The sequence below is a fragment of the Lineus longissimus genome, chromosome 10 (genome assembly GCF_910592395.1).
Source record: "Lineus longissimus chromosome 10, tnLinLong1.2, whole genome shotgun sequence".
In the NCBI taxonomy this organism is placed as follows: domain Eukaryota; kingdom Metazoa; phylum Nemertea; class Pilidiophora; order Heteronemertea; family Lineidae; genus Lineus; species Lineus longissimus.
In genome coordinates, this window is record NC_088317.1 from 6,988,956 (window position 1) to 7,013,268 (window position 24,313).

The following is a 24,313-nucleotide window of genomic DNA, read 5'->3' on the forward strand; positions in this document are numbered from 1 at the left end:
TAGTAGGGTTACAAGTATAAACGGCAGTCGGACTCGTGTGGTTGAATTAGAATAAACTGTTCCAGGCTTGTTTCCACTTCAGATTGCTAGAGGTAAAGTCAGTCGTGTGGTTCCTACCCTACACAGATTGAAATGATGCCTATAAATTCTACCAGGCCAGACTTCCACTGCTTGAGGTGAGGTCAGTCGTGGTTTTCATTTTCCTGGCTTATTTCCACTTTTGTTTGCTCAACATGAAGACAGTCACGTGGTTGTGACTTTCCTACCTACGCAGAAAATACAACCTTTGAATTCCTCCAGGCTGGATTCCACTTTTGTCTACCAGAGGTGAAGGCAGTCATGTGGTTGTGATGTTCCAACGCAGAAGGGGAACCCCTGAAATCCATCGAGCTGGATTCCACTTCAGTCTGCCAACGGTGAAGACTGTCACGTGGTTGTGACTTTCCTACCTACACAGAAAATACAACCTTTGAATTCCTCCAGGCTGGTTTCCACTTTTGTTTGCAAGAGGTGAAGGCAGTCATGTGGTTGTGATGTTCCAACACATGTGTTGGAACATCACAACCACATGACAGAAGGGGAACCTTTGAAATCCATCGAGCTGGATTCCACCTCAGCCTGACAACGGTGAAGACAGTCACGTGGTTGTGACTTTCCTACCCTACACAGAAAATGGAACCTTTGAATTCCTCCAGGCTAAATTGTCCACTTCAGTCTGCGAGAGGTGAAGGCAGTCATGTGGTTGTGACATCCATACCCGACATGGATTAAAATGGAACCTGAAAATTCCTCCAGGCTAAATTGTCCTCTTCAGTCTGCAAGAGGTGAAGGCAGTCGTGTGGTTGTGACATCCATACCTCACATAGATTGAAATGGAACCTGAAAATTCCTCCAGGCTTGAACCGAGGTTTATCTGCTCGAGGTGAAGGAGATCACATGGTTGGGACATTCCTACCCAATGCACGTTAAAATGGCCCCTATGAATTTCGACAAGCTTGAAATGAGTCCTGTCTACTTGAGGCGGAGGCAGTCAGCGATGTGGTTGTAACATCCCTAATTTACGTAGGCTGAAATAGATCCTTTGAATTCTTCCAGGCTTGAGCTCTGCCTGCTCGAGGAGAGGGCTGAGGTCAAGTGGTTCTGACATGAAACAGAACCGATGAATTCCTCCACGCTTTATTCTGGCTCTGTCTGAGGGAATTACAGTGGAATCTCCCTTAGCAGACACCTCTCTATTAAGGAAAACCTCTCTAGTGAGGACTTTAGTTTTGGTCCCAAATTGTTTCCATTCAATTTGACCTCTCTAATCAGGATACCTCCCTATTAAGGACAGCACTTGCCAGTCCCGAGGGTGTCCTTAATAGAGTGGTTCTGTTATACATGTATTGTCAACAGTGATGGCTTATCGTTGCAAATTACAGTAGAACCTCCCTAGCTTAGCAGACCATTCTGTATTAAGGACACTAGTTTTGGTTCCAAATTGGGTGTTTCCACTCAATTTGACCTCTCTAATCAGGACTCCCTATTAAGGACAGCACTTGTCAGTCTTGAGGATGTCCTTAATAGAGAGGTTCTACCGTAGTTGCAGATTTTAGTGGTGCAGGTCTGAGCTTCGATCTTTTATTAATAAGTCAATAGAACTGCAGTGGATGAAGAACCTGAATGGACAACTCTCCTTCGAAGGACACCGCAATTTCCGCCAAACTTACCATTCTATTTCACCCCCATTCGACAAAACTCTCAATGTAAGACATCTATTTGGGGTCAGATCAGTTGCAATAGGACTCGGGGAGGGGAAAACGAAGTTGTAAGGATTGTCTCTCAGGTAATGGAGGTTCTCCAGTGGGGGTGCACTTTGCACCCATCACATCATTTGCAAGAATCGCTGTAGCCTGGCCAGAAATCGGTCAATTTTGCCAGGGATGCATTCAAAACACGGCCAACTATTCCACTTCTTGTTCGCATGTGGTCACTGCTATTGGAAGTGGCCGGCCCGTCTTATGCCAACTTTAAAGGCCTCTAGCTATTGAAAAATGGTCACTTTTTGTAGATTTTACATGTAATTCCCTTAAAAAAGCACTTGTCGCAATGCGATAGGACCCCTCAGTCCCGAGCTACAGCCATTTTCTCGAATGACGTGAAGTTTGTGCTTTCGATTTTCCTCCATCATTCAAATTGCTGTTAAATCAACAATTCTTTACTTTTTAGACTCTGGTCACAGATACACGTCTAGTTTTAACGGTAACCGGAAAAACGCCGACCGACCGACCGACCGACTGACCTGCCAACCTACCGTCATATGCAGTATCCCTTTCGCTTCTCTATAGCACATGTATCTGTGTAGTGCCCAGCGCAATGGACGTGATGGAGTCCGACGTGTCTGACAGCAGCATCTCCAGTCAATTATACCGGGAAAACGAGCCCACGCGGTAATGAACTGATAACGATACTCTAAAGATATGCTTTGTCTACATGGTCGGTGGATATAAAAACATGATTTGGGCCTAATCTATGCACTGTAGTTTTTCTACTCGAGTGTCTCGACCGATGCAATGCATGAACTGCAACGCGCAACATGCATTTGTTGTCATTTGACCAGCGCACGTGCGCTTGTTTACAATTTCATTTCACATGACTTGCTATCGTGGATTGGATATATCACATTGACTTATGAGACCTGTGACTCAACTACGAAACTCCTTGGGTTGGTAGGTCGGAAGGTGGGTCGGTCAGTCGGTCGGTCGGTCGGTCGGTCGGTCGGCGTTTTTCCGGTTACCAGTTTTAACACACACAAAATGAAGTTCCATTGATCTTCTGCCTTAGAAAGGGTGTTAAATCAAATTCTTTTTACCTTTTAGACTTTTGTCACAGATCATACACGTCCAGTTTTAACATACACAAAATGAAGTGAATGGTGATTTCCATTGATCTTCTGCCTTAGAAAGGCTAGGGCAATTTTACCCATAATACAGAGACATGTGGTTTGGCACCCAAGGTGTTCCTATCCATTTTGTCAATGTTTTATGTAAAGATTGTGAAACACATTGATACTTGTGGATGAGCCCGAAATTCAGTCATACACATGCATTTCTCTGGAAATTAGCGAATAAATATATTTTCATCATAGCACATTTATTTTCATAATAGAAGTATATACAGCTATTGCATTTTCAATTGCAGATACATCAACATCGATAACTGATCAACGATAATCTACACTTTCTTCATCCATGGTTGTAACTATTATGCTGAAGAAAGGATAGCACAAATTATGCCGAGACCACAAATTAAACCTTAATGTTATTTTTTGGGTTACAGTGGATACTAGATATGATAATCAATCACTCAAGACACGCGGGCCTAAAAGGCCTACAACGTTCACTCAAATTTGAAACTGAATTTGAAATTTCTCAATTATGTAAACACATTGAATATAAATTGGAACATGGCTGTTCTGTGCACCGATATTATACAGGTTACCCTTGCCTATAACGTCTTCTATATACCTTCTTGTACAACTGAAGATGTACCCTTAATTTGATTAGGCCCACAAAGGGGTATCACCAGGAATGGTTGTGAATACTAAAGAAATCTTTGTAGTAAACTCCGCCCTCAGCCTACAATAAGTAGGCAGGCCGCAAATTTTTTTTTCCAAACACGATATCCATTAGACTTATTTAAAGCTCTCTGATTGGCTGATATCATAGTGCGTCATCACTCCTTATATGGAACAACTTGTATAGGCTATGAATGAATGTGATGCATAGACAATAGAGGGATAGGGCATATGACATGTGTGTACATCCATGTCCAAGCTGTGAAGTTAGTTTGTGCTTGGTGTGTGTAACGTTGGCCAACAAGGTGTATGTTTTGCAATTTGTAAACGCTGGAGCCAATTTTAAAGCCTGTAGGCCCAGCATCATCACAGGCAGCTACCGTATGCTTCTAGCTAGGCCTACCCATTGCAATAATATGGCCTAACGTTAGATTTAGACTTAGAGACTTCGGCTAAACAAACAGCACAGACAGACATGATGATGATGGGAGGGGGTATATCCTAGGCCTACACCCATATGACACTGGCTGGATTCGAACTCACACCGACATTTATCAGATTAGCAGTCCGACGCGCCAACTATTAGGCCACACTAGTTGTTCCATATAAGGAGTGATTACGCACTATGATATCAGCCAATCAGAGAGCTTTAAACAAGTCTAATGGATATCGTGTTTGGAAAAAAAAATTTCGCAAGCAGGTCAAATCTCATGGTTGATGCCAAGAGACGTTTGTGCACTGCCCCCGAATAATGATCTTCAAAATATTTGTAACTAAATGAATGATTTTCCCCGCCCACAGACCGTGTGGTATTCTGGCGTAAGAACATTTGACCAATATCATTGGGTTTCATAACCATGTGACACGACATAGTCAGGCCTACACATAATCATTGTATACCAATCGGGCCTCATTGCGATGTCACCCAAAGACGTTATAGGCAAGAATAACCTGTAGATATACTCCATTGGTCTATTTTCCCCATGTTGACATGTCTGGTCAGTGCATAGTGGCAATGTTTATTTCTATCAACTTGTGGCACAATGAATGTAAACAAAATGCATAGGTCTTTAAAGGGGGGAAAATGGAGCCAAACCTTTGAGTACATGTAGTTCCATTGAACAAGAACATCTGCCTTCTACACACAGATTATTTCCAATGAAAAGAGCCATTGCGGTTGGATACAGCAGAAAATGACAGCAGTTTCAATATGTAGCTTGTCTTATGCTCAGCCCCAACAGAATGACTTCCTCAATATCATTCTCTGCATGTACTTCCTAAAAGGTTGGCCTATACAACTTTCAGCGCTGAAGGAGCACTGCTGACTTTGCAACAAGGTCACAAAATGCTAGCAACACCTTGTAAATAATATGTGCAATCATCCCAAACTGAGTTTTCAAAATTTCATACAGAGCGGAATCTCCCACTCCATCCCACCATGCCACACAAAATTCAAGCCGATAGGGCCACTTGTTCTGCAGTCAACAGTTCGGAATGCGAAATCGAAGATGGCCACCCGATTGAGCACAAAATCAATAGAGCACCTCTCCCCACACCACACCATCTGCCACAGAGCATTCTAGCCCATCTGATTACTCATTCTGCAGTTACTGTCTGGAATGCAAAATCCAAGATGGCCGCCAGTCGGCCATACTGGCTATCAAATAGGGACAAACACTGCTAGGCACCTACCTAGCCTCCACACCCCAATCCCACACCCCAATCCCACAGCAATATGAAACCAATTATGAGTAACTGCCTCAGTCAGACGCACGCACAAAGAAACAAAGCAAACCTATATATTCTGATGTTCTGCTGTTAATAACTGCTGTTAATAACTGCACTACTTTTTCCTTGGCCACATCAAAATACAATGAACAAGAATGGCACAGGCCTTTGAAATTTATGGAGCATAGTGGGAGCTTGACAGGTACATGATGGGAGCTAACTATACAGGAACGAGACAGTGTCAGTGGATCACCAGCATTAGTCGGTAGTCTTTTGCTGGTAGAGGTCACAAATCTGGGGCAAAAGAATTTTGAAAATGAAATGGCCAGGGCCATTGTGCTCACCTCATGTGGAGGAAAGATGGATAAAGAGCATGGTATTGTGTCATGTAGTGTAAGGTTTGATGTAGGTCCAAGCAATTACAATTCCCCAAAATGGCCAATTTACAGTACATTCGACCTCTGTGACCTTGAAAAGTAGGTCAAATCAAAGAAGACCCGGGTGACACATTGAATGGTTGTTAGAATTAGATGTACCTATGATATAAAATTGGTGCCAATCGGGCAAGTCATTACTAGGAATAATGGCATTTTGAAGAATTTAGGATTTGGCCCCCTCCCTGGAGGCCAAACGGCAAATCAGATCGCACCAAACTTCGGTACCTGAGATCACCTGACCAAGGGGTACATGTGTACTTAATTTGTGATCAATAGTCATTGCAGTTAAGAAACGTGCCATAGTTACGGCCTGACGGCGAATTTATGCCATTTGACCTCTGTGACCTTGACAAGAAGGTCAAATTAAAAACCTGTGTGACATATACTGTATGGTGGTTAGATGTACCCATGATATCAAATTGGTGGCAATCGGGCAAGAAGTTAAGGAGTAATCACATTTTTAAGGTTTTTGGATTTTGCCCCCCGGTGGTCAAGTGGTGAATCATATTGGACCAAACTTTGGTCCCTGAGATCACCTGACTAAGGGGTAAATGTGTACCAAATTTGGTATCAATAGTCATTGCAGTTTAGAAACGTGCCATCGTTACATCCTAACGGCCAATTTACACCATTTGACCTCTGTGACCTTGAAAAGGAGGTCAAATCAAAAACCCAGAGGACATATGATGCACCTTTGCTAGAAGTACCTACCATATTTTTTTCAAAATTTCCCGACTACTATTAAGGGAGATATTGCATATTTTCACTTTTAACGTTTGGCCCCCTGGTGGCCAAACCATGAAACGAATCGGACCGAAACTTGGTCTTCAAGGTGTCATTACATAAGGGTACATGTGTACCAAGTTTCAACTCAATAGCTCTAACAGTTACGAAACCTGCCCTGCTAACGGACGACGGACGACGACGATGACGACGACGACGACAACGACGACGACGGACAACGGACGCCACGGTATGGGATAAGGTCACCTCTGCTAAGAGGTGAGCTAACAACCTGTTATGATAATAAGTACATGTACTGGATATTCTAATCTACACTGAAGCACTCGTTATTCAGCAACATGGACTGATCGATATATACTTAGTTGATTTTAATTGATTCAAAAATAATATGAATATCATCGAGGCAAATTAATAAATATATAAACAATGGATTTGATACAAAATTAAAAGAAATATTTGATTGACAATAGTCTGTATTTGACAGACAACCAAAAGGAAAATTCATACTTCAGTTGCAGCCAAAGAGCGATGCAAATTCCCTTGAACATCACAATTAAGATGCAGCATTCAAGGTGAAAGATAAGTCATTGCGTCCCAAACTGTTAGCGACTATGAATTCACAGATTATTGTAAACCCCTTTATCATTGCAGTCCTATATGTTTGCCAAAACTTCATTTCGGGATTATGCGCAGTTTTATTTTTCTTCCAGATTGCATTTTCCAGGGATAAAACCACCGAGTTAAACATTTTCTTGCCTCTAAACTTTGCAAAAAACGCAAAAATATTAGGCTCATAAAGGGGTTTACAGTAGTTCATATATTTTCGTACATGTATGAGAAAAATGAAAAAATCAAAGAAAATGTCTTTCCTACATTAGCCTCTGAATGGATTTATACTAAAAATATGATACAAGATGACATTGATTGTTAAATTTTTTGCTCAAATATGTTGGCATAAAATACTGTAAACCCTTTTATATCTGCAGAAGGGGGGGTCAAAAATAACACAAACATTGAAATTAATGGCACGAAAACACGAATCTTATGTCAAGAACATCCATTTGCAGAAGTTTAAAATGGTAGCGAAATTTGAAAAGGAAATTTTCACTGCAATTCAGAGACATGCTAACAAAGGGGTTTACAGTAGGCATATTGTACAGACGTCCATAAACTGGCTGAAACACAAAATAGAGCCTTCTGATTGCAAATGAGCAAATGAATTCAGATTTATTTAGTGGACAATGGGGTAGCAGATTTTTGATAAAAATCATTGCAGATAGCACAGCTAGGCGTGTACATTTTCAAGGCCCGTTCGAATATGATAACGATGCCAACTGCTGATGAGGTAAAAGACGTCACCTGATGACACGCGAACAAGCCAACAGAGCCAACAAATTACGTCATTGAACCTTGTGAGACACGACTGGTTTCGCACTGATCGTTTCACCTTGGTTTTTTTTCTGGTATCAAAAGATACATCATAAACCCTGAAAAGTTCTACAAGTCACAGTGCCCTGTAGCGGATTTGAATAGCTTCTAACTCATACCATCGCAACTAACCCCAAATTCTGCTTTCCGAAATGCCTTAAGGGTTGACCATGGTACTGCCATTTTGGCTATAACTTGAAAACCTAAAGCAATCAGAACACCTTCAAAATGAAGTAAACGCCGATTTCAATGGCGGGAGTCTGTTCTCTGGGAATCAAAGAACAGACACCCGCCATTGAAAATTTACATTCACCTTGTTTGGAGGGAGTTTTAATTGCTTTAGAATTTCTAATTCTAGCCAAAATGGTGGTACGTATGGTCAACCCCAAACTACCATACATTCTCACCCAACGCTAACTGAGTGTGGTTGGGCAGGGAACCTTTGATAAAGGAGGCTATCTACAACCACGTGCACGGGAACACGTACATGTACAACATCAACGAGGGACAACACCGTCTGTCTGTGACGGCGTTCTAGCCACATCTTGCAATCCGTGTGAAGTGGTCAGCAATCAGACCCAAGAAGGACTAATCGTCATTTTGTTCTTTCCATCAAAACAGACAGAGGTCAAGATCTCCTTGGTTAAAAATATGATCATTTCCTATTAGCTGTACCATTGGTCACAGTGATTACCACAGTGGGATATTCAGCATAATTCATCTGATTTCTTCGTTAATTTGATTTCTGCTTTGTAACGACACAAGATTTAACACTTGCATAGAAAATATAATTTCTAGTTACGTGTCTAGTGTGTTTGAACTAAAGTAGAACCTCTCTATTAAGGACACCCTCTGGACTCACAAGTGCTGTCCTTAATAGAGAGGTGTCCTGATTAGAGAGGTCAAACTGAATGGAAACAATCAATTTGGGACCAAAACTAGTGTCCTTAATAGAGAGACTGTCCTTGATAGAGAGGTGTCCGCTAAGGGAGGTTCCACTGTACGTAAACTGGAATATACCTTCTTAAGAAAGCAAAAAAGTGAACAAAATACACGTATATGTTATTATTCATAGCTGCTTTCCATCCATGGAAATTAACATCATCTTGACTAAGGGAACCTAGAATACTGTCACTCAAACTGCAAGATCTGGTAATGCAGCGGTCAATATAAACCCTGCACCCCCTCCCTCCACCGAATAAACTGACACTTTGCTTTTGTTCTAGGATCGTGACTCGACACTTAAACAAACAGCACTTGATATGACATTGTCTGGGGTTCACAACACTGTTCTCAAATTTTTCACTGAAATTGTTCACTTTTTACAGCAAGTAACTTTACCATTCTGAATGATGAAAGGGTCAACAGGTACGCAACACTAAGTTATCTTTCTCATCAACAGGGATTTGACAAGTAGAAAGACACAGTTCACCAGAATTCAACAAATTACTTGACACTAAAATAGTAATGAAACCTTGGGGTACATGGTTGACATTGTCTGCTGCATATAAAATGAAAGTAAACCAAAGAAACCGAGTATAAAAATATGGCAAATATATCATCTGATGAACTGATATCACATGACGATGTCACAGATTGGCTGTCACATGACTAGGCGGATTTTCTTTTCCGATGATCACATGGTGAAGTGTCGCGTGTAGTCGTATTCTATCGTCGGGATCACAGCCTGAACGAACTTCAGGAAAATCAACAAGTACCTGAAAATTTCAGTTAAGAATAATAATAAGATTTGATAAAAATTTGGTGATGATCGAGCCCTCAGTTAGGGAGCTATAGCACCTTTGTGTTTACGGTTTTAGGCACCTGGTGGCAAAATCAGGAATCGAACCGGATCGATATTTGGTCTCCCAGGCGTCATGACATAGGGGAACATATGAACCAAGTTGCATGTCAATAGCTCCAGCAGTTACAAAACATGACTTTCTATCGGACAACCTCTCTAGAGGCGAGCTAAAAAGGATACATATGAACACCTAGCTCGCCACCACCATCGGCAACCGTCTGTATTATCTTCTTCATGACGTCAGCATGTCTGCACGGATGTATAGACGCCATTGGTGAGCCAGCCAGTAGGTACGGATGTGCCTCCATGGTAACAGTCTTCTTGACGTGGTCCTGACTGAAATCTTCGTACATTTGGTCCACAGTGAGAATTTTGCGGTTCTAGAAGATAATCAGGGTAAAATTCAACTTGCAACTACCGTAGAACCTCTCTATTAAGGACAACCTCAGGATTGACAAGTGCTGTCCTTAATAAGGAGGTGTCCTGATTAGAGAGGTCAAATTGAATGGAAACAAACAATTTGGGACCAAAACTAATGTCCTTAATAGAGAGGTTGTCCTTAATAGAGAGGTGTCTGCTAAGGGAGGTTCCACTGTATTAAGTGGTTGGGTCATATTTTCTGAATGGTACATGTGGTGTCTCGAAGAGGACACCATATGTACCCGGGACAACTTAAAGACAACATGGTGAAGGACAATGTCCCCCGAATTGAGCACGATGGGCCTTACTTGGGACGTGGCATCCTCGTTTACCGAAGACCAAATGAAGTGGAGAGATTGTGAGGGCACTAATCCCGCTTGGGATGAAGTGCCCAACCGGGCCTGAAATTCTGGTAGGCAATTTCTGGTGCCTTTCCTCTTTGCCTTGGTACTCTTGAAATTTCTTCCATGTAGAGTGTTCCATTTTTCTCAAAACTGGCAAGAATGCCTATGGGCCGTGAAAACCGCAAAAAATCTGTACATGTTTTTGTAAGCGGTCGTCGCTCGCGCAAACTTGTCTTGCAGGTTTTTGTGAAAGAGGACGTCGGCGAACGCGGTCGTATATCAAAACAGACGTTGGGTGGCGCTCGCGCAAACTTCCCTCACATGTTTTTGTGAAAGAGGACGTCGGCGAACGCGGTCGTATAAAAAAACAGACGTTGGGTGGCGCTCTCGAGACGGGTCATCCTATTTAGCGTCCAGTGGCGTCCAACGCGAAATAATAGGGTGTATATGGTTAAAAATGTTTTCAAGCTCCTAAAACACTTTCAATAAACAAGATTTAGAAGTTTGGTGGAGTTTGCAAACCTAGTTTTTGAATAATCATCACCAGAAAACGATCTTAGTATGCCAACCTGATGCCAGATCCCGATTCCGCTTTTTCTATAAACCCAAGGAACGGCAGCTAAAACAAACATGGCGTCCAGTACGCTAAATAGGATGACCCGTCTCGAGCGCCACCCAACGTCTGTTTTTTTATACGACCGCGTTCGCCGACGTCCTCTTTCACAAAAACATGTGAGGGAAGTTTGCGCGAGCGCCACCCAACGTCTGTTTTGATATACGACCGCGTTCGCCGACGTCCTCTTTCACAAAAACATGCAAGACAAGTTTGCGCGAGCGACGACCGCTTACAAAAACATGTACAGATTTTTTGCGGTTTTCACGGCCCATAAATGCGCTTGAGAAAACCGTTCTCACTTACCTCATCATAACCTAATAACCATAGCCTTGGTGTCTTGTAATATTTATCATATGTGATATTGAGGTCATATGTTCGTGTTTGTAAAATACCGCTTTCCTCCATAGCACCTTTTCCAGCATCCTTCGAGAATTTACTTATATCCAACGTGGCCTAAAAATACCAAAAAAAATAAAGCATTATAAAAAATCTGCAGCAAATTCTTTATATTGCAACATTAATTTTTAAGAGACTTGATGCTCTTGATACAGAAAAGTTGCAATCAGGCTACCAATAATACAGGATTTTACAGTATAGTGTTCGTCAACAAATATCAGCTACACATGTTCAACCCCAAGCAACTGATTCCAGGTAATTTACAATATGAAATCTTTTTAATTGTGTTCAAAATTGGGCAGAAGATACAGAAAACTGTATCATGTCTAATTTTGTTTTGGCCTTACATGCAAATCAAGATCGAAAAAGGGATTAGTCCAAGTCAAAAATCGTTGTTAAGCAATTTCTCTGGCCTTTTCTCAGAAACCGCACTCCAATGTAACTTTTAAAACAATAAGTATAGAATTATTTCATCCAGCTGCTTAACGGCATTACAAAACATTTTTAAAAGACTTGATGCTCTTGATACATAAAAGTTGCAATCAGGCTACCAATAATACAGGATTTTACAGTATAGTGTTCGTCAACAAATATCAGCTACACATGTTCAACTCCAAGCAACTGAAGGCATGTCCAGATTTCAGGCTTTAAAATGACCTAGTTTAGGACTAATACCAAATTGCTAATACCTATTATTCACAGGAGTATTACATATTGACCAAATCCACCACTCACAGAAGGTTGACAAAACCAGTGGCAGATATGGCATGGAAATCAGCCTCGAGAAGACAAACACAAAGGCATCCAACGGAGGTCAACAGATTGACGTGTGCTTAAGAGACTACCACCAAGAACAAGTGGCAGAGTTCATCTACCAAGGTGCGACACTCTTCATAAGCTTCCATATCTTCAGCTTCCCCTTCAACCCTCTCCCAATACTTACATCATCCTCTGCCTCCAACATGCCACTCTCTTCATAAGCTTCAATATCTTCAGCTTCCCCTCCAGCCCTCTCCCAATACTTACATCATCCTCTGCCTCCAACATGCCGCTCTCTTCATAGGCTTCCATATCTTCAGCTTCCCCTTCAACCCTCTCCCAATACTTACATCATCCTCTGCCTCCAACATGCCGCTCTCTTCATAAGCTTCAATATCTTCAGCTTCCCCTCCAGCCCTCTCCCAATACTTACATCATACTCTGCCTCCAACATGCCGCTCTCTTCATAGGCTTCCATATCTTCAGCTTCCCCTTCAACCCTCTCCCAATACTTACATCATCCTCTGCCTCCAACATGCCACTCTCTTCATAAGCTTCAATATCTTCAGCTTCCCCTCCAGCCCTCTCCCAATACTTACATCATCCTCTGCCTCCAACATGCCGCTCTCTTCATAGGCTTCCATATCTTCAGCTTCCCCTCCAACCCTCTCCCAATACTTACATCATCCTCTGCCTCCAACATGCCGCTCTCTTCATAGGCTTCCATATCTTCAGCTTCCCCTCCAACCCTCTCCCAATACTTACATCATCCTCTGCCTCTAACATGCCGCTCTCTTCATAGGCTTCCATATCTTCAGCTTCCCCTCCAACCCTCTCCCAATACTTACATCATCCTCTGCCTCCAACATGCCACTCTCTTCATAAGCTTCAATATCTTCAGCTTCCCCTCCAGCCCTCTCCCAATACTTACATCATCCTCTGCCTCCAACATGCCGCTCTCTTCATAGGCTTCCATATCTTCAGCTTCCCCTTCAACCCTCTCCCAATACTTACATCATCCTCTGCCTCCAACATGCCGCTCTCTTCATAAGCTTCAATATCTTCAGCTTCCCCTCCAGCCCTCTCCCAATACTTACATCATCCTCTGCCTCCAACATGCCACTCTCTTCATAAGCTTCAATATCTTCAGCTTCCCCTCCAGCCCTCTCCCAATACTTACATCATCCTCTGCCTCCAACATGCCGCTCTCTTCATAGGCTTCCATATCTTCAGCTTCCCCTTCAACCCTCTCCCAATACTTACATCATCCTCTGCCTCCAACATGCCACTCTCTTCATAAGCTTCAATATCTTCAGCTTCCCCTCCAGCCCTCTCCCAATACTTACATCATCCTCTGCCTCCAACATGCCGCTCTCTTCATAGGCTTCCATATCTTCAGCTTCCCCTCCAACCCTCTCCCAATACTTACATCATCCTCTGCCTCCAACATGCCGCTATCTTCATAGGCTTCCATATCTTCAGCTTCCCCTCCAACCCTCTCCCAATACTTACATCATCCTCTGCCTCTAACATGCCGCTCTCTTCATAGGCTTCCATATCTTCAGCTTCCCCTCCAACCCTCTCCCAATACTTACATCATCCTCTGCCTCCAACATGCCACTCTCTTCATAAGCTTCAATATCTTCAGCTTCCCCTCCAGCCCTCTCCCAATACTTACATCATCCTCTGCCTCCAACATGCCGCTCTCTTCATAGGCTTCCATATCTTCAGCTTCCCCTTCAACCCTCTCCCAATACTTACATCATCCTCTGCCTCCAACATGCCGCTCTCTTCATAAGCTTCAATATCTTCAGCTTCCCCTCCAGCCCTCTCCCAATACTTACATCATCCTCTGCCTCCAACATGCCACTCTCTTCATAAGCTTCAATATCTTCAGCTTCCCCTCCAGCCCTCTCCCAATACTTACATCATCCTCTGCCTCCAACATGCCGCTCTCTTCATAGGCTTCCATATCTTCAGCTTCCCCTTCAACCCTCTCCCAATACTTACATCATCCTCTGCCTCCAACATGCCGCTCTCTTCATAAGCTTCAATATCTTCAGCTTCCCCTCCAGCCCTCTCCCAATACTTACATCATCCTCTGCCTCCAACATGCCGCTCTCTTCATAGGCTTCCATATCTTCAGCTTCCCCTCCAACCCTCTCCCAATACTTACATCATCCTCTGCCTCCAACATGCCGCTATCTTCATAGGCTTCCATATCTTCAGCTTCCCCTCCAACCCTCTCCCAATACTTACATCATCCTCTGCCTCTAACATGCCGCTCTCTTCATAGGCTTCCATATCTTCAGCTTCCCCTCCAACCCTCTCCCAATACTTACATCATCCTCTGCCTCTAACATGCCGCTCTCTTCATAGGCTTCCATATCTTCAGCTTCCCCTCCAACCCTCTCCCAATACTTACATCATCCTCTGCCTCTAACATGCCGCTCTCTTCATAGGCTTCCATATCTTCAGCTTCCCCCTCCTCATCTTCCTCCGCCTCCTCCTCCTCATCTTTTTCAGCAGGTTTTGTTTTTGAGTCCAGCGTCATCTCGGCAATACCCTCAGCAGCTCCCCCAACCCCACCTTCTGAAACCAAATTTCTTTTAACATTATTATCAATGAAAAGGCAAGGGTCATTGTGCTCACTGTATAGATAGTTGGTGATTAGGAATTCATGATGGTTAAGAATACTACAAGTACCGGTATAGTATTTAGGTCAAATCAAAATCAGTATGACATGTGATATATCCTTGCTTGGGAGTACCTACCATAAATATATTATCGAAAACGAGTCATTTATAAGCAAGATATTGCCCTTTGACCTTCTCAGTTTTGGCTCCCCGGTGGCCAAGTCCACAATCAGATCAAACAGAAATTTGGTTTCAGAAGTTATCTGACGTAGGGGATCATGTATACCAAGCTTCAAGTCCATAGCTTAAGTGGTTAAGTTAAGCTTAACAGGACCAAGGTCAACAGTAGAAACTTACACCCTGGCTACGGGAAAAGGTCATCCTATATAGATGGATATCTTTGTTTACAAAATGACATCATTAGCGTTGGCTGCGCGGGCATACTTGTATCTCAACAGAGGGGCGGGGTGTGTGACATAATATCAACGTCCACGATCGTTGTTGATTCACTTGGACACGAGAAGTTTTTCTCGCCTATCTCGTGACTTGCATGATATTTTAGAATAACACTTGGATACGATTTTGTCACAATAACAGCCGTACATCATCGGTTAAGCATCATTATGTGATCGAGAGAAATCTCAGCAGGACGATGATTTGTAGCAACTTTTCCTCATGAAAACCATGTTGAAGAGATAGAAGAGTGCGCGCGTGTGATGTTTACAAATTAATCGTTACGTCAGCAGATATCCATCTATTAGAGATTATCTAGAGGCAAAGGTCAACCGTTGAAAACAGAAGAGTTTTAAAAGGGCACAAAACATCTACAGAGGAATCTAATGTTGATCTCACCTGCAAAATGATGCGTATCCACCCATCCTCCGTCTTCATCATCCTCATCAACCACCTTCTCAAACTCCTCTTGATGTCCATCCAACTGCTTCACCCTCTTGTAACATGGAACTGTAGCAAAACATGAATATACATGTAGATCTTAGTCCATGTATGACTGAGGGTCTGCTGTACAGGATGTTTCTAAAAACATGGTAGAGTACAGCAAAGTTGAATTATTTTTTAAATTCACTCAGGCGTACTTTTGCGCATAATTTTGTTTACCAAGTTCACTACCTGTCTCAGAGTGCAGCCAATTAGGTGGTCAACCCAGTTACCCTTGTTGATGTACAGACAAAACAGATAAGATAAAATTGCCCACCCAGCTGGCAACCGATAGGTGATAAGCCAGTTGGCAACAAGTCACAAGTGAGGGACAGGTCAGTTGGATTGATTTTTTGAGTGTTACATTCTTCAACCATCCCCATAATGCCCAACATGACTTCTGTTAGATGCACAAGTAGTATTTAGATGGTGGCTTCCAACAAATGGGCTGGTGGGATAGGAAATGGGAGGGATAAGAGACTAGAGCTCTTGTTAATTTTCTATCCAATCAAAATAGACGAGATTAACCCTCGCTGTTCCCCCGAGTAGTACAATGTTTCCCCACATATAACATCCTGTATATACATGTACACTTTAAAAACATCTCATTTCCACTCACCATTTCTAGTCAGAAGGAACTGCTTTTCCTTTGGTAGATATGGTTTGATTTTGGCCTCCTCTGACACAACACCCCATTGCCAGGTTGGACAATGGTGAACAAGGTGATCACCAGCCACAACAAATTCTTCAGGTGTCAGAACACCAGTTTCTTTGAATTTGGATTCCTGAAAAATAAACACTATGTGTCAACAGTGAATCTCATGGTTAGCCCTATTTTCTGTGTCTACCACCACCTTGGAAAATCAGCAGCACATTTCCCGAGGATATTCTGAGGCCTTGGTCAATGATATCAGCGTTCTCCAACTTTCAGAAATCCGCCTTGGTGGCGAAACCGACCAGCAAGCGCCGTAGGCGTGAGCCGTTCTGCAAATTGGGGGTCCGGTACTGCCCGGTAAAATTTCAAAATTTGGGAGGCTTAGATGTAATTTCCTGGCACCTGAGGAGATGATTTTGACGTTTTTATCGTAGCTTCGACACCGGGCATTTCTGTGTGCGACGGAAGCTTTGAGCGCCGGACGCGGAAAGAACAGACAGAAAGTCGCAAAACCGCCGGGCTGGCAGTAGGCTACTAGCCGCTACGTAAGCGTTCGCCTACTCTCATTAAGAAATTTTGAGTGAGCAGTCACAATTCCAACCAATAGAATAAACATATGCAGGCCTACCCAGTGAGTAGCGATATCCACTTCGCGCGCCCAACTCAACTGCACTGCCCGAAGTACTGCCATTACTATCCACGTGTTCCGGCAGATGACGGTCAGCCAGTAACAATCACCCATAGCCTTGGCAACGAGGTCAAGGGAGTGGACAAAAGCGCACCTGTACGATCGGCTAGCGGGGACGGTTGTTTTTAATTATGACAAAAAGAGATCGTAGACTAAACAAGTGTGCTTACAGGTGTGTCGCAGGTGGATGATAATAGCTGTCGGCGTAAAATCAGCAGTCTCTTTCAATCAATATACAGGGTAGAACGGGATCAAACGAGAAGATATGTGATACGTGATTTCAATTTTATTTGGCTTGGCGGGCGAAAAATCTGGCAAGGCGGCAAAAGATGCAACTTGGCGGGCGAGTCACTGGAAATTTTCGGGCGGGCGAGTCACTGGAAATTTTTCGGGATGGCGGCCTACGATCTCGCCATGGCGGCCCGCCATGGCGATTAATGGGGTTAGAGAACGCTGGATACATATTGGAAAGGGTGCTTTGCCTATTAAGCCCAAAGATGGAAGTATTCAGGTTTGAAACAGATTGGAGTTCGAGCTGTTTTATCATCAGAGTTTGTAATGATGCAACAGTAAACACGAACTCCATGCACACCTAGACAGTATCAAAATATTTTATGTTGAAATAAGGATATCAACATGGTGGAAACTGATAAGAGAGATACTGATGAGATAATGACAAGACACCAAGAAAATGACGTGGTCATGTATTCTAAAACAGTTTTTCCACTTTCAGATACCACCCAACCAAGTAGATACTATTCAAAACCAACCAGCACTGACCATTGCTGATCCCGCGCATCATGGCATCCAAGGAGTTGGAATAATGAACGAAGATAATACAGAATGCTACCCGTCCTTCAACAGCCATCTTGGCAGCAGGTTCTGATGAAATACCCCTTTATTTTCACGGGTAGCCTGTCACTAATCCTTCGGAGGTGACAGGCACTTTACGGTCAATAATGCCAGAAAATGCCTCTCGAGCCATTTTCTGGCATCTTTTACCATAAAGATCAATTGTAAAGATGGTTTGTTTTGCCGACCATAGGTCATCCTGAGATACAGGTTTTTGATACTCCTACAAACCCACAGAAAATCAAGTACAATCCACTGGGAAGGGTGGCTGTTCTGATTACTTAACACACCTTGAAGAGTTTATGTTCAGATTGGTGGTGACGTTCCTACCGTTTTGATTCTTCAATCTACATCGATTTTATGCTGTCAAATATTCTGTTGAAGTGTTTTTGTGTATTCATTACGAAATGAAACACACTTGCAGCGGGGGACACACAATTCAAGAAAGAGCCTTCAATAAATTAAGCTTAAAAGCGGACTTCGCCATACTACAGCCAATTTAGCCTACATTTTTAGATTTTACCGTACTTTTATCTCGGGCGTTAAAAAGTACCTACTTAATTCCTGTTCAAAAGTCTGGTGCAGATCAATTAGCCTACTCCAACAAGGATAGATCATGAATACGCTTCCACTCAGAAACTCTCGTTTAACTTGATGATGGTTATTCTAAGATCGCTTTGATAATGATTTTGGCATGGGAAGGGCACTGTCGACTGTGCATTGGCATTGCTCGAGCGAAAACCGGCTTCAAATACAGAGTGACGCATGGATTTCATCAGGGGTTTGAAAGGTATCCAGTGAAAACGTCCCCATGCCAAAACGTCCTCGCTTTCAAGGTACCAAAACGTCCTCGTGTCAAAAACGTCCTCGCTTTCAATTGAAGGTGGCTTGGCATTGGGGGCTTGGGCTTGGGCTTTGCCTGGGGTAATCGCCATAAGCTCCAAATCTAGATGGGCGGGCAGGTATTTGAAACAAAAGCCCGAATAGAGATTTACGATTATGTTTGCTCTGTGGAAGTGATGTAGAAAATGAAATCCATTTCTGTATGCAATAAACAAAAGATTTACGATTATGTTTGCTCTGTGGAAGTGATGTAGAAAATGAAATCCATTTCTGTATGCAATAAACAAAAGATTTACGATTATGTTTGCTCTGTGGAAGTGATGAGTAGAAAATGAAATCCATTTCTGTATGCAATAAACAAAAGATTTACGATTATGTTTGCTCTGTGGAAGTGATGAGTAGAAAATGAAATCCATTTCTGTATGCAATAAACAAAAGATTTACGATTATGTTTGCTCTGTGGAAGTGATGAGTAGAAAATGAAATCCATTTCTGTATGCAATGTACAAAATATGCAAGAACTCGCACGGATTACCTAAAATCCATTGATACATAGATTTACAGGGATTGTCAGATTTAGAAAAACTTTGTATGAGGGGATACCACATACACCACTGCACACTCAATATGATATGGATCATTGGCATATCTAGTCGAAATCACCTATAACACTACTTCTCATTTGGGGCCGCTCATTTTCACAATACTAGTATTTGACCCTAGCTTTACTACTTTACTATCAATGTGACAAACGGACAAATATCAATACTGTGTTCGCAATATAATTGTACACATTAATGGGGCCGCATTATTATGCTGAATTTATTGTTCTCCTAATAAGGTTTCTTTAAATGACAATAATGATCATAGTAATAGGTATTGGAGCAGAATATTACATGCAGGGTGAAAGAACCAATTTAGTTCCGTTATCATATATACATGTATAGGTGGATAAAGTTAGAAAATGAAATAGTGCAGATCAGATAATAATGATGACAATAACGATAATATAAAATATATCAAGTCAAAATATCAGTCTCTCAGTAGTGTGAATTGGTGATATCTAGTCAGGCTTTCATCGTGTTACCCTTAATTACGCAATAAGAGATGTCACAGTCTGTCAGTAGTGTGAATTAGTGATATCTAGTCAGGCCTTCATCGTACGTGTCACCCTTAATTACGCAATTAGAGATGTCACAGTCTGTCAGTAGTGTGAATTGGTGATATCTAGTCAGGCCTTCATCGTGTTACCCTTAATTACGCAATAAGAGATGTCACAGTCTCTCAGTAGTGTGAATTGGTGATATCTAGTCAGGCCTTCATCGTACGTGTCACCCTTAATTACGCAATTAGAGATGTCACAGTCTCTCAGTAGTGTGAATTGGTGATATCTAGTCAGGCCTTCATCGTGTTACCCTTAATTACGCAATAAGAGATGTCACAGTCTCTCAGTAGTGTGAATTGGTGATATCTAGTCAGGCCTTCATCGTGTCACCCTTAATTACGCAATTAGAGATGTCACAGTCTCTCAGTAGTGTGAATTGTTGATATCTAGTCAGGCCTTCATCGTGTCACCCTTAATTACGCAATTAGAGATGTCACAGTCTGTCAGTAGTGTGAATTGGTGATATCTAGTCTCTAACCCTCATCCGTTCACATGGCACAGGACCCGGACACTTTTTCCAGGGGGACATTTTCTACTTCTACACCCCCGGCAGCCGCTTTCAAAAGTCAGTCATTGAGCTCCACAAGCAAGCCGCCTCATATGTGACAGAGGATAGCGACATGAAGGCCGTAAGGGTCAAGGTCATGGGCTCCAAGACGCCATGGACGCACAAGATTCCCGTCGTTGGTGAGAAGATGGAGAGTCGACGAGCATGTACTAGAGGCATGACAAATTTTTTGACCAAGTTTTGTCAATTTCTATGATTGACAAAAGATTAATAAACCTTTGTCATGTAATTAAAGTGATTATGTAATGGGGGTAAAGATCCAATAGAGCATCCAATTGTCCTTGATCTCGTTGTTAATTGATATAATTAACTTTCACCCAAAAGGCTAATTAACGGCACCCTCATTTTGAGATGATGTTCATCTGATCACATACGCAGGTTATGAAGAGAAAAGTGAGATTTTGAGATGGTGTTCATCTCATTAGGCCCATCAGCCAGGTGTATAAAAGGCCAGGTTGCTGAAGGCCTATCATTCAAAGTCCTCGACCTCTGGCAATACCACAAGACTCACGATTCAAGAAGCAACAAGATGATGTTCGGACAAGACCTTCACGAATGCATTGCCTGCCAGGAGCCAGTTCGAAAGAGACAGGAAGGTTTGCTCTGTGACGGATGCAATCGTTGGCAGCATCGGACCTGCGGGACAGGGATCAGCCGAGAGAGATACAGAACAGCCGTGAAAGAGGGAATAGACATCGAATGGAAATGCCTTCCTTGCCGACTTGAAGTGACACCAGGCCGCCGACCATTAGCAGAAAGTAGCCGTTTGTCCCTGTCCCTGCTGAACGTCGAGCCCATGGAGATTTCACTGGAGATGCCCAGCCGAGATGCCCAGCAAGAGACAGATGCCGACACAGCTCAGTCAGCCTGCCAGGACAAGACGCCACCCACACCAGATGAGATGCAGCAAGCAGTAGATGAGTACTTCGCCGAGAGAGACGACCCGCAGCCCTTCACAGACCAAGAGATTCGTGATGAGCTTGACATCTACTTTGCTGAGATGCGCGCCGATGAGTCCCATGACCCTACCCTGGGGGAATACCAGATCCCGTCTATTGTAGAAGAGTCCTCCATGGAAGACACGACCATCCGGCCATACGAAGACGAATCCGTTGCCGCTAGGAAATACCAGATCATCACTGTTGGGTCCCAGAAGGGTAAAGAGAAACTGGCGGACAGCAATGGCTACACATACTGCGTGAAGACCAAGAGGGCCAACGGCAACCGGACGTGGACCTGTAGCGTCAGAAACAAGACAATGTGGTGCAAGGCGACGGTCCTCCAGAAAGGCGCAAGTTTCACCCGTGGTAGCCAGGCGCACATCCATCCAGGGAAACTCGGGGCTGCCCTGGCTACGTCAGTATCCGCTCAAGTAAAGAAGACTGCCGCACGTGAGATTTTCACCTCAGCCGCCGAGATCGTGAATAAAGTGATGCTCGATGAAGGGATCCAGGACACCTCCCAGCCGCTGGAAGCCCTGCCGAAGCCAGTTGATCTCGCCAGAGCCGCAAACTATCACCGACAGAAGATGAGACCAGCCGAGCCACGTGACCTGGATTTCGAGATCGACTACTCGCATATCCCAGATGACTTCCTAAGAAGAGATGTACATGTCGGGAGTAAACGCCACCTCGTTTTTGCCACAGACAAGATGTTGCGCCTACTCTCCAGAGCTAAGACGTGGTATACGGACGGCACTTTCAAGGTTGTGAACGTCCCTTTCACCCAGCTGATGTCTATCAACGCATTCGTTAGGAGCGGCGAACACATCAAACAGGTGCCCCTCGTCTTCGTATTGATGTCCGGGCGACGAAAGAAAGACTACCGTCGAGTTCTACGAGTCATCAAAGACCTGACCGTAACGCAACGTGTCGAGGAAGTCGTCCTCGATTTCGAGAAGGCAGCGTGGAACGCCATTCGGGCCGTCTTCGGAAACGTCAAGATACGGGGATGCGCGTTCCATTGGGCCCAGTGCATCTGGCGAAAGATACAGGACATTGGTTTGGCACCAGCCTACAAGAACGACAATGCGACGCACAAGATCTGCCGCCAGCTTCTCGCTCTGCCGTATCTGCCAGCCGAGTTCATCCCGCAAATCTTCGCCCGCCTGGAACAGAAAGCCACGACCGACTCATTACAACGCCTTACCACGTACATTCGCCGCCAGTGGATCGATTGCCACCTACTGAAGCCAGCTACCTGGAGCGTCTTCATGCAGCCCGTCAGGACCAACAACGACGTTGAGGGATGGCATGGAGCCCTCAATCGCCACGCCAGTCGGGGAAACCTGTCCTTCTACCTGATGGTGCGACTTCTGGTGGAACAGGCCAATCTCGTGAACATACAGGTGCGACTCGTGTCCGATAAGAAGCTCAAACGGAGGCAACGAAAGCAGTACCGAAGAAACCAAGCAAAGATCGCCGCCGCATGGAACGATTTCAACAACGGGACCAAGTCGGCACTCGCTCTCCTGCGCACGTGTTCGCACCTTGTTGCGCCAAACATCGAATAGACATTCGTGAATATTGCATTTATTTTTACATGATTTTAAAAACTTGTAAATACACGTTTGTTCGTAATTCATTTTAAATACTTGTAAATACTTGTAAATACTAATTGTACATCTTGTAAATAGTCATAGGCATACCTATGTTTGTTGCTTAATAATAAAGAGACATCAAAGTAGGCTATTTCTTGAGTTGTTCGCTTTTAAGCCCATCCTGAGGATTATTCCATAAGTGTCGCGGACAACCTTTGATACTTCGTTCTGATTAGCTCAGATCCTTCCCGCCATCTCATTATTATTCCCAGGTCCACGTGACCCATGTAACTTCCTTGTTCAATAAAGTAGTCAGATAGCATTTAAAATTTACAGTACACACTTCGTTGATTCCTTCTTTATCCGAACCCTATTTCCACGTGCTTAAGCACAATAAGTGAGTGTACTCCCTTCCCCTATTTTATAGTACTATCCAGCTATCCAGTACACTTGCCATACAGGCATACGCCTTAACCATTGTTAATGAAGGCGGGGACGTTTTGGATAGGGGACGTTTTGGTCCGGGGACGTTTTCCCGTACCCGGGGACGTTTTGGTAAGGGGACGTTTTGGACTGGGGACGTTTTAACTGGTAAGCGTTTGAAATATCGAGAGGCGGAGTATATATAAAGGCTATTTTAAACCACAGATTACATCAGGGTGACCCTATAGGGTACCAACGTATCTGGCAAAGGGTCTTTGGGCTCTAGCTATAGTAGCATGTCTAGTCTATGCTGATCAGGAAGTATGTATTGTAATGTATACTAGTAAATCATAATGAACATTCGGCAAGAAAAATACCTTCAAAATGGGTGTAAAATACTCCGCAACTCCAAGTGCAGTTCCCTTTACAGAGTTTACAATATTCTGCATTGCCATTGTCACCTCGATTTGGTACTATTTCTTGTATTTTGGGTAAAAATCACGGAAAAAGCTGGAAATTTTCTGAAACACGAAGTTTACTTGGCGACGTCTATTTTCAAATTAAGAATTAAAAATGGACAGAGATGAAATATAAATCATTGAAATTATCGATAAATTTACCACAGAAGACATTTTAACGAACAGATCAGACTAAGAAAATACATCTAAAATGTCTTTCGGTAATATAGCCATCAGAATAGTAGAACAGAGAAGAAAACGTAGATTTAATTAGCCACCCAGACCATTTTTCGTGAACTCACTGTGCGATAGGCGGCG

The 24,313-nt window shown here is 43.2% G+C and overlaps 1 protein-coding gene across 1 annotated transcript; it reads right to left on the reverse strand.

The window, feature by feature from the left end:
* Window positions 1–3,131: 3,131 nt before the first annotated feature.
* Window positions 3,132–24,079, reverse strand: LOC135494555 (ubiquitin-like-conjugating enzyme ATG3). Its single transcript, XM_064782646.1, has 7 exons — window positions 23,915–24,079; window positions 16,424–16,589; window positions 15,721–15,831; window positions 14,658–14,824; window positions 11,381–11,530; window positions 9,878–10,077; window positions 3,132–9,611 (listed from the first exon to the last, which is right to left on the reverse strand). The coding sequence occupies exons 1-7, from the start codon at window positions 23,990–23,992 to the stop codon at window positions 9,530–9,532; spliced, it is 954 nt and encodes a 317-aa protein (XP_064638716.1). The 5' UTR covers window positions 23,993–24,079; the 3' UTR covers window positions 3,132–9,529.
* Window positions 24,080–24,313: the final 234 nt, after the last annotated feature.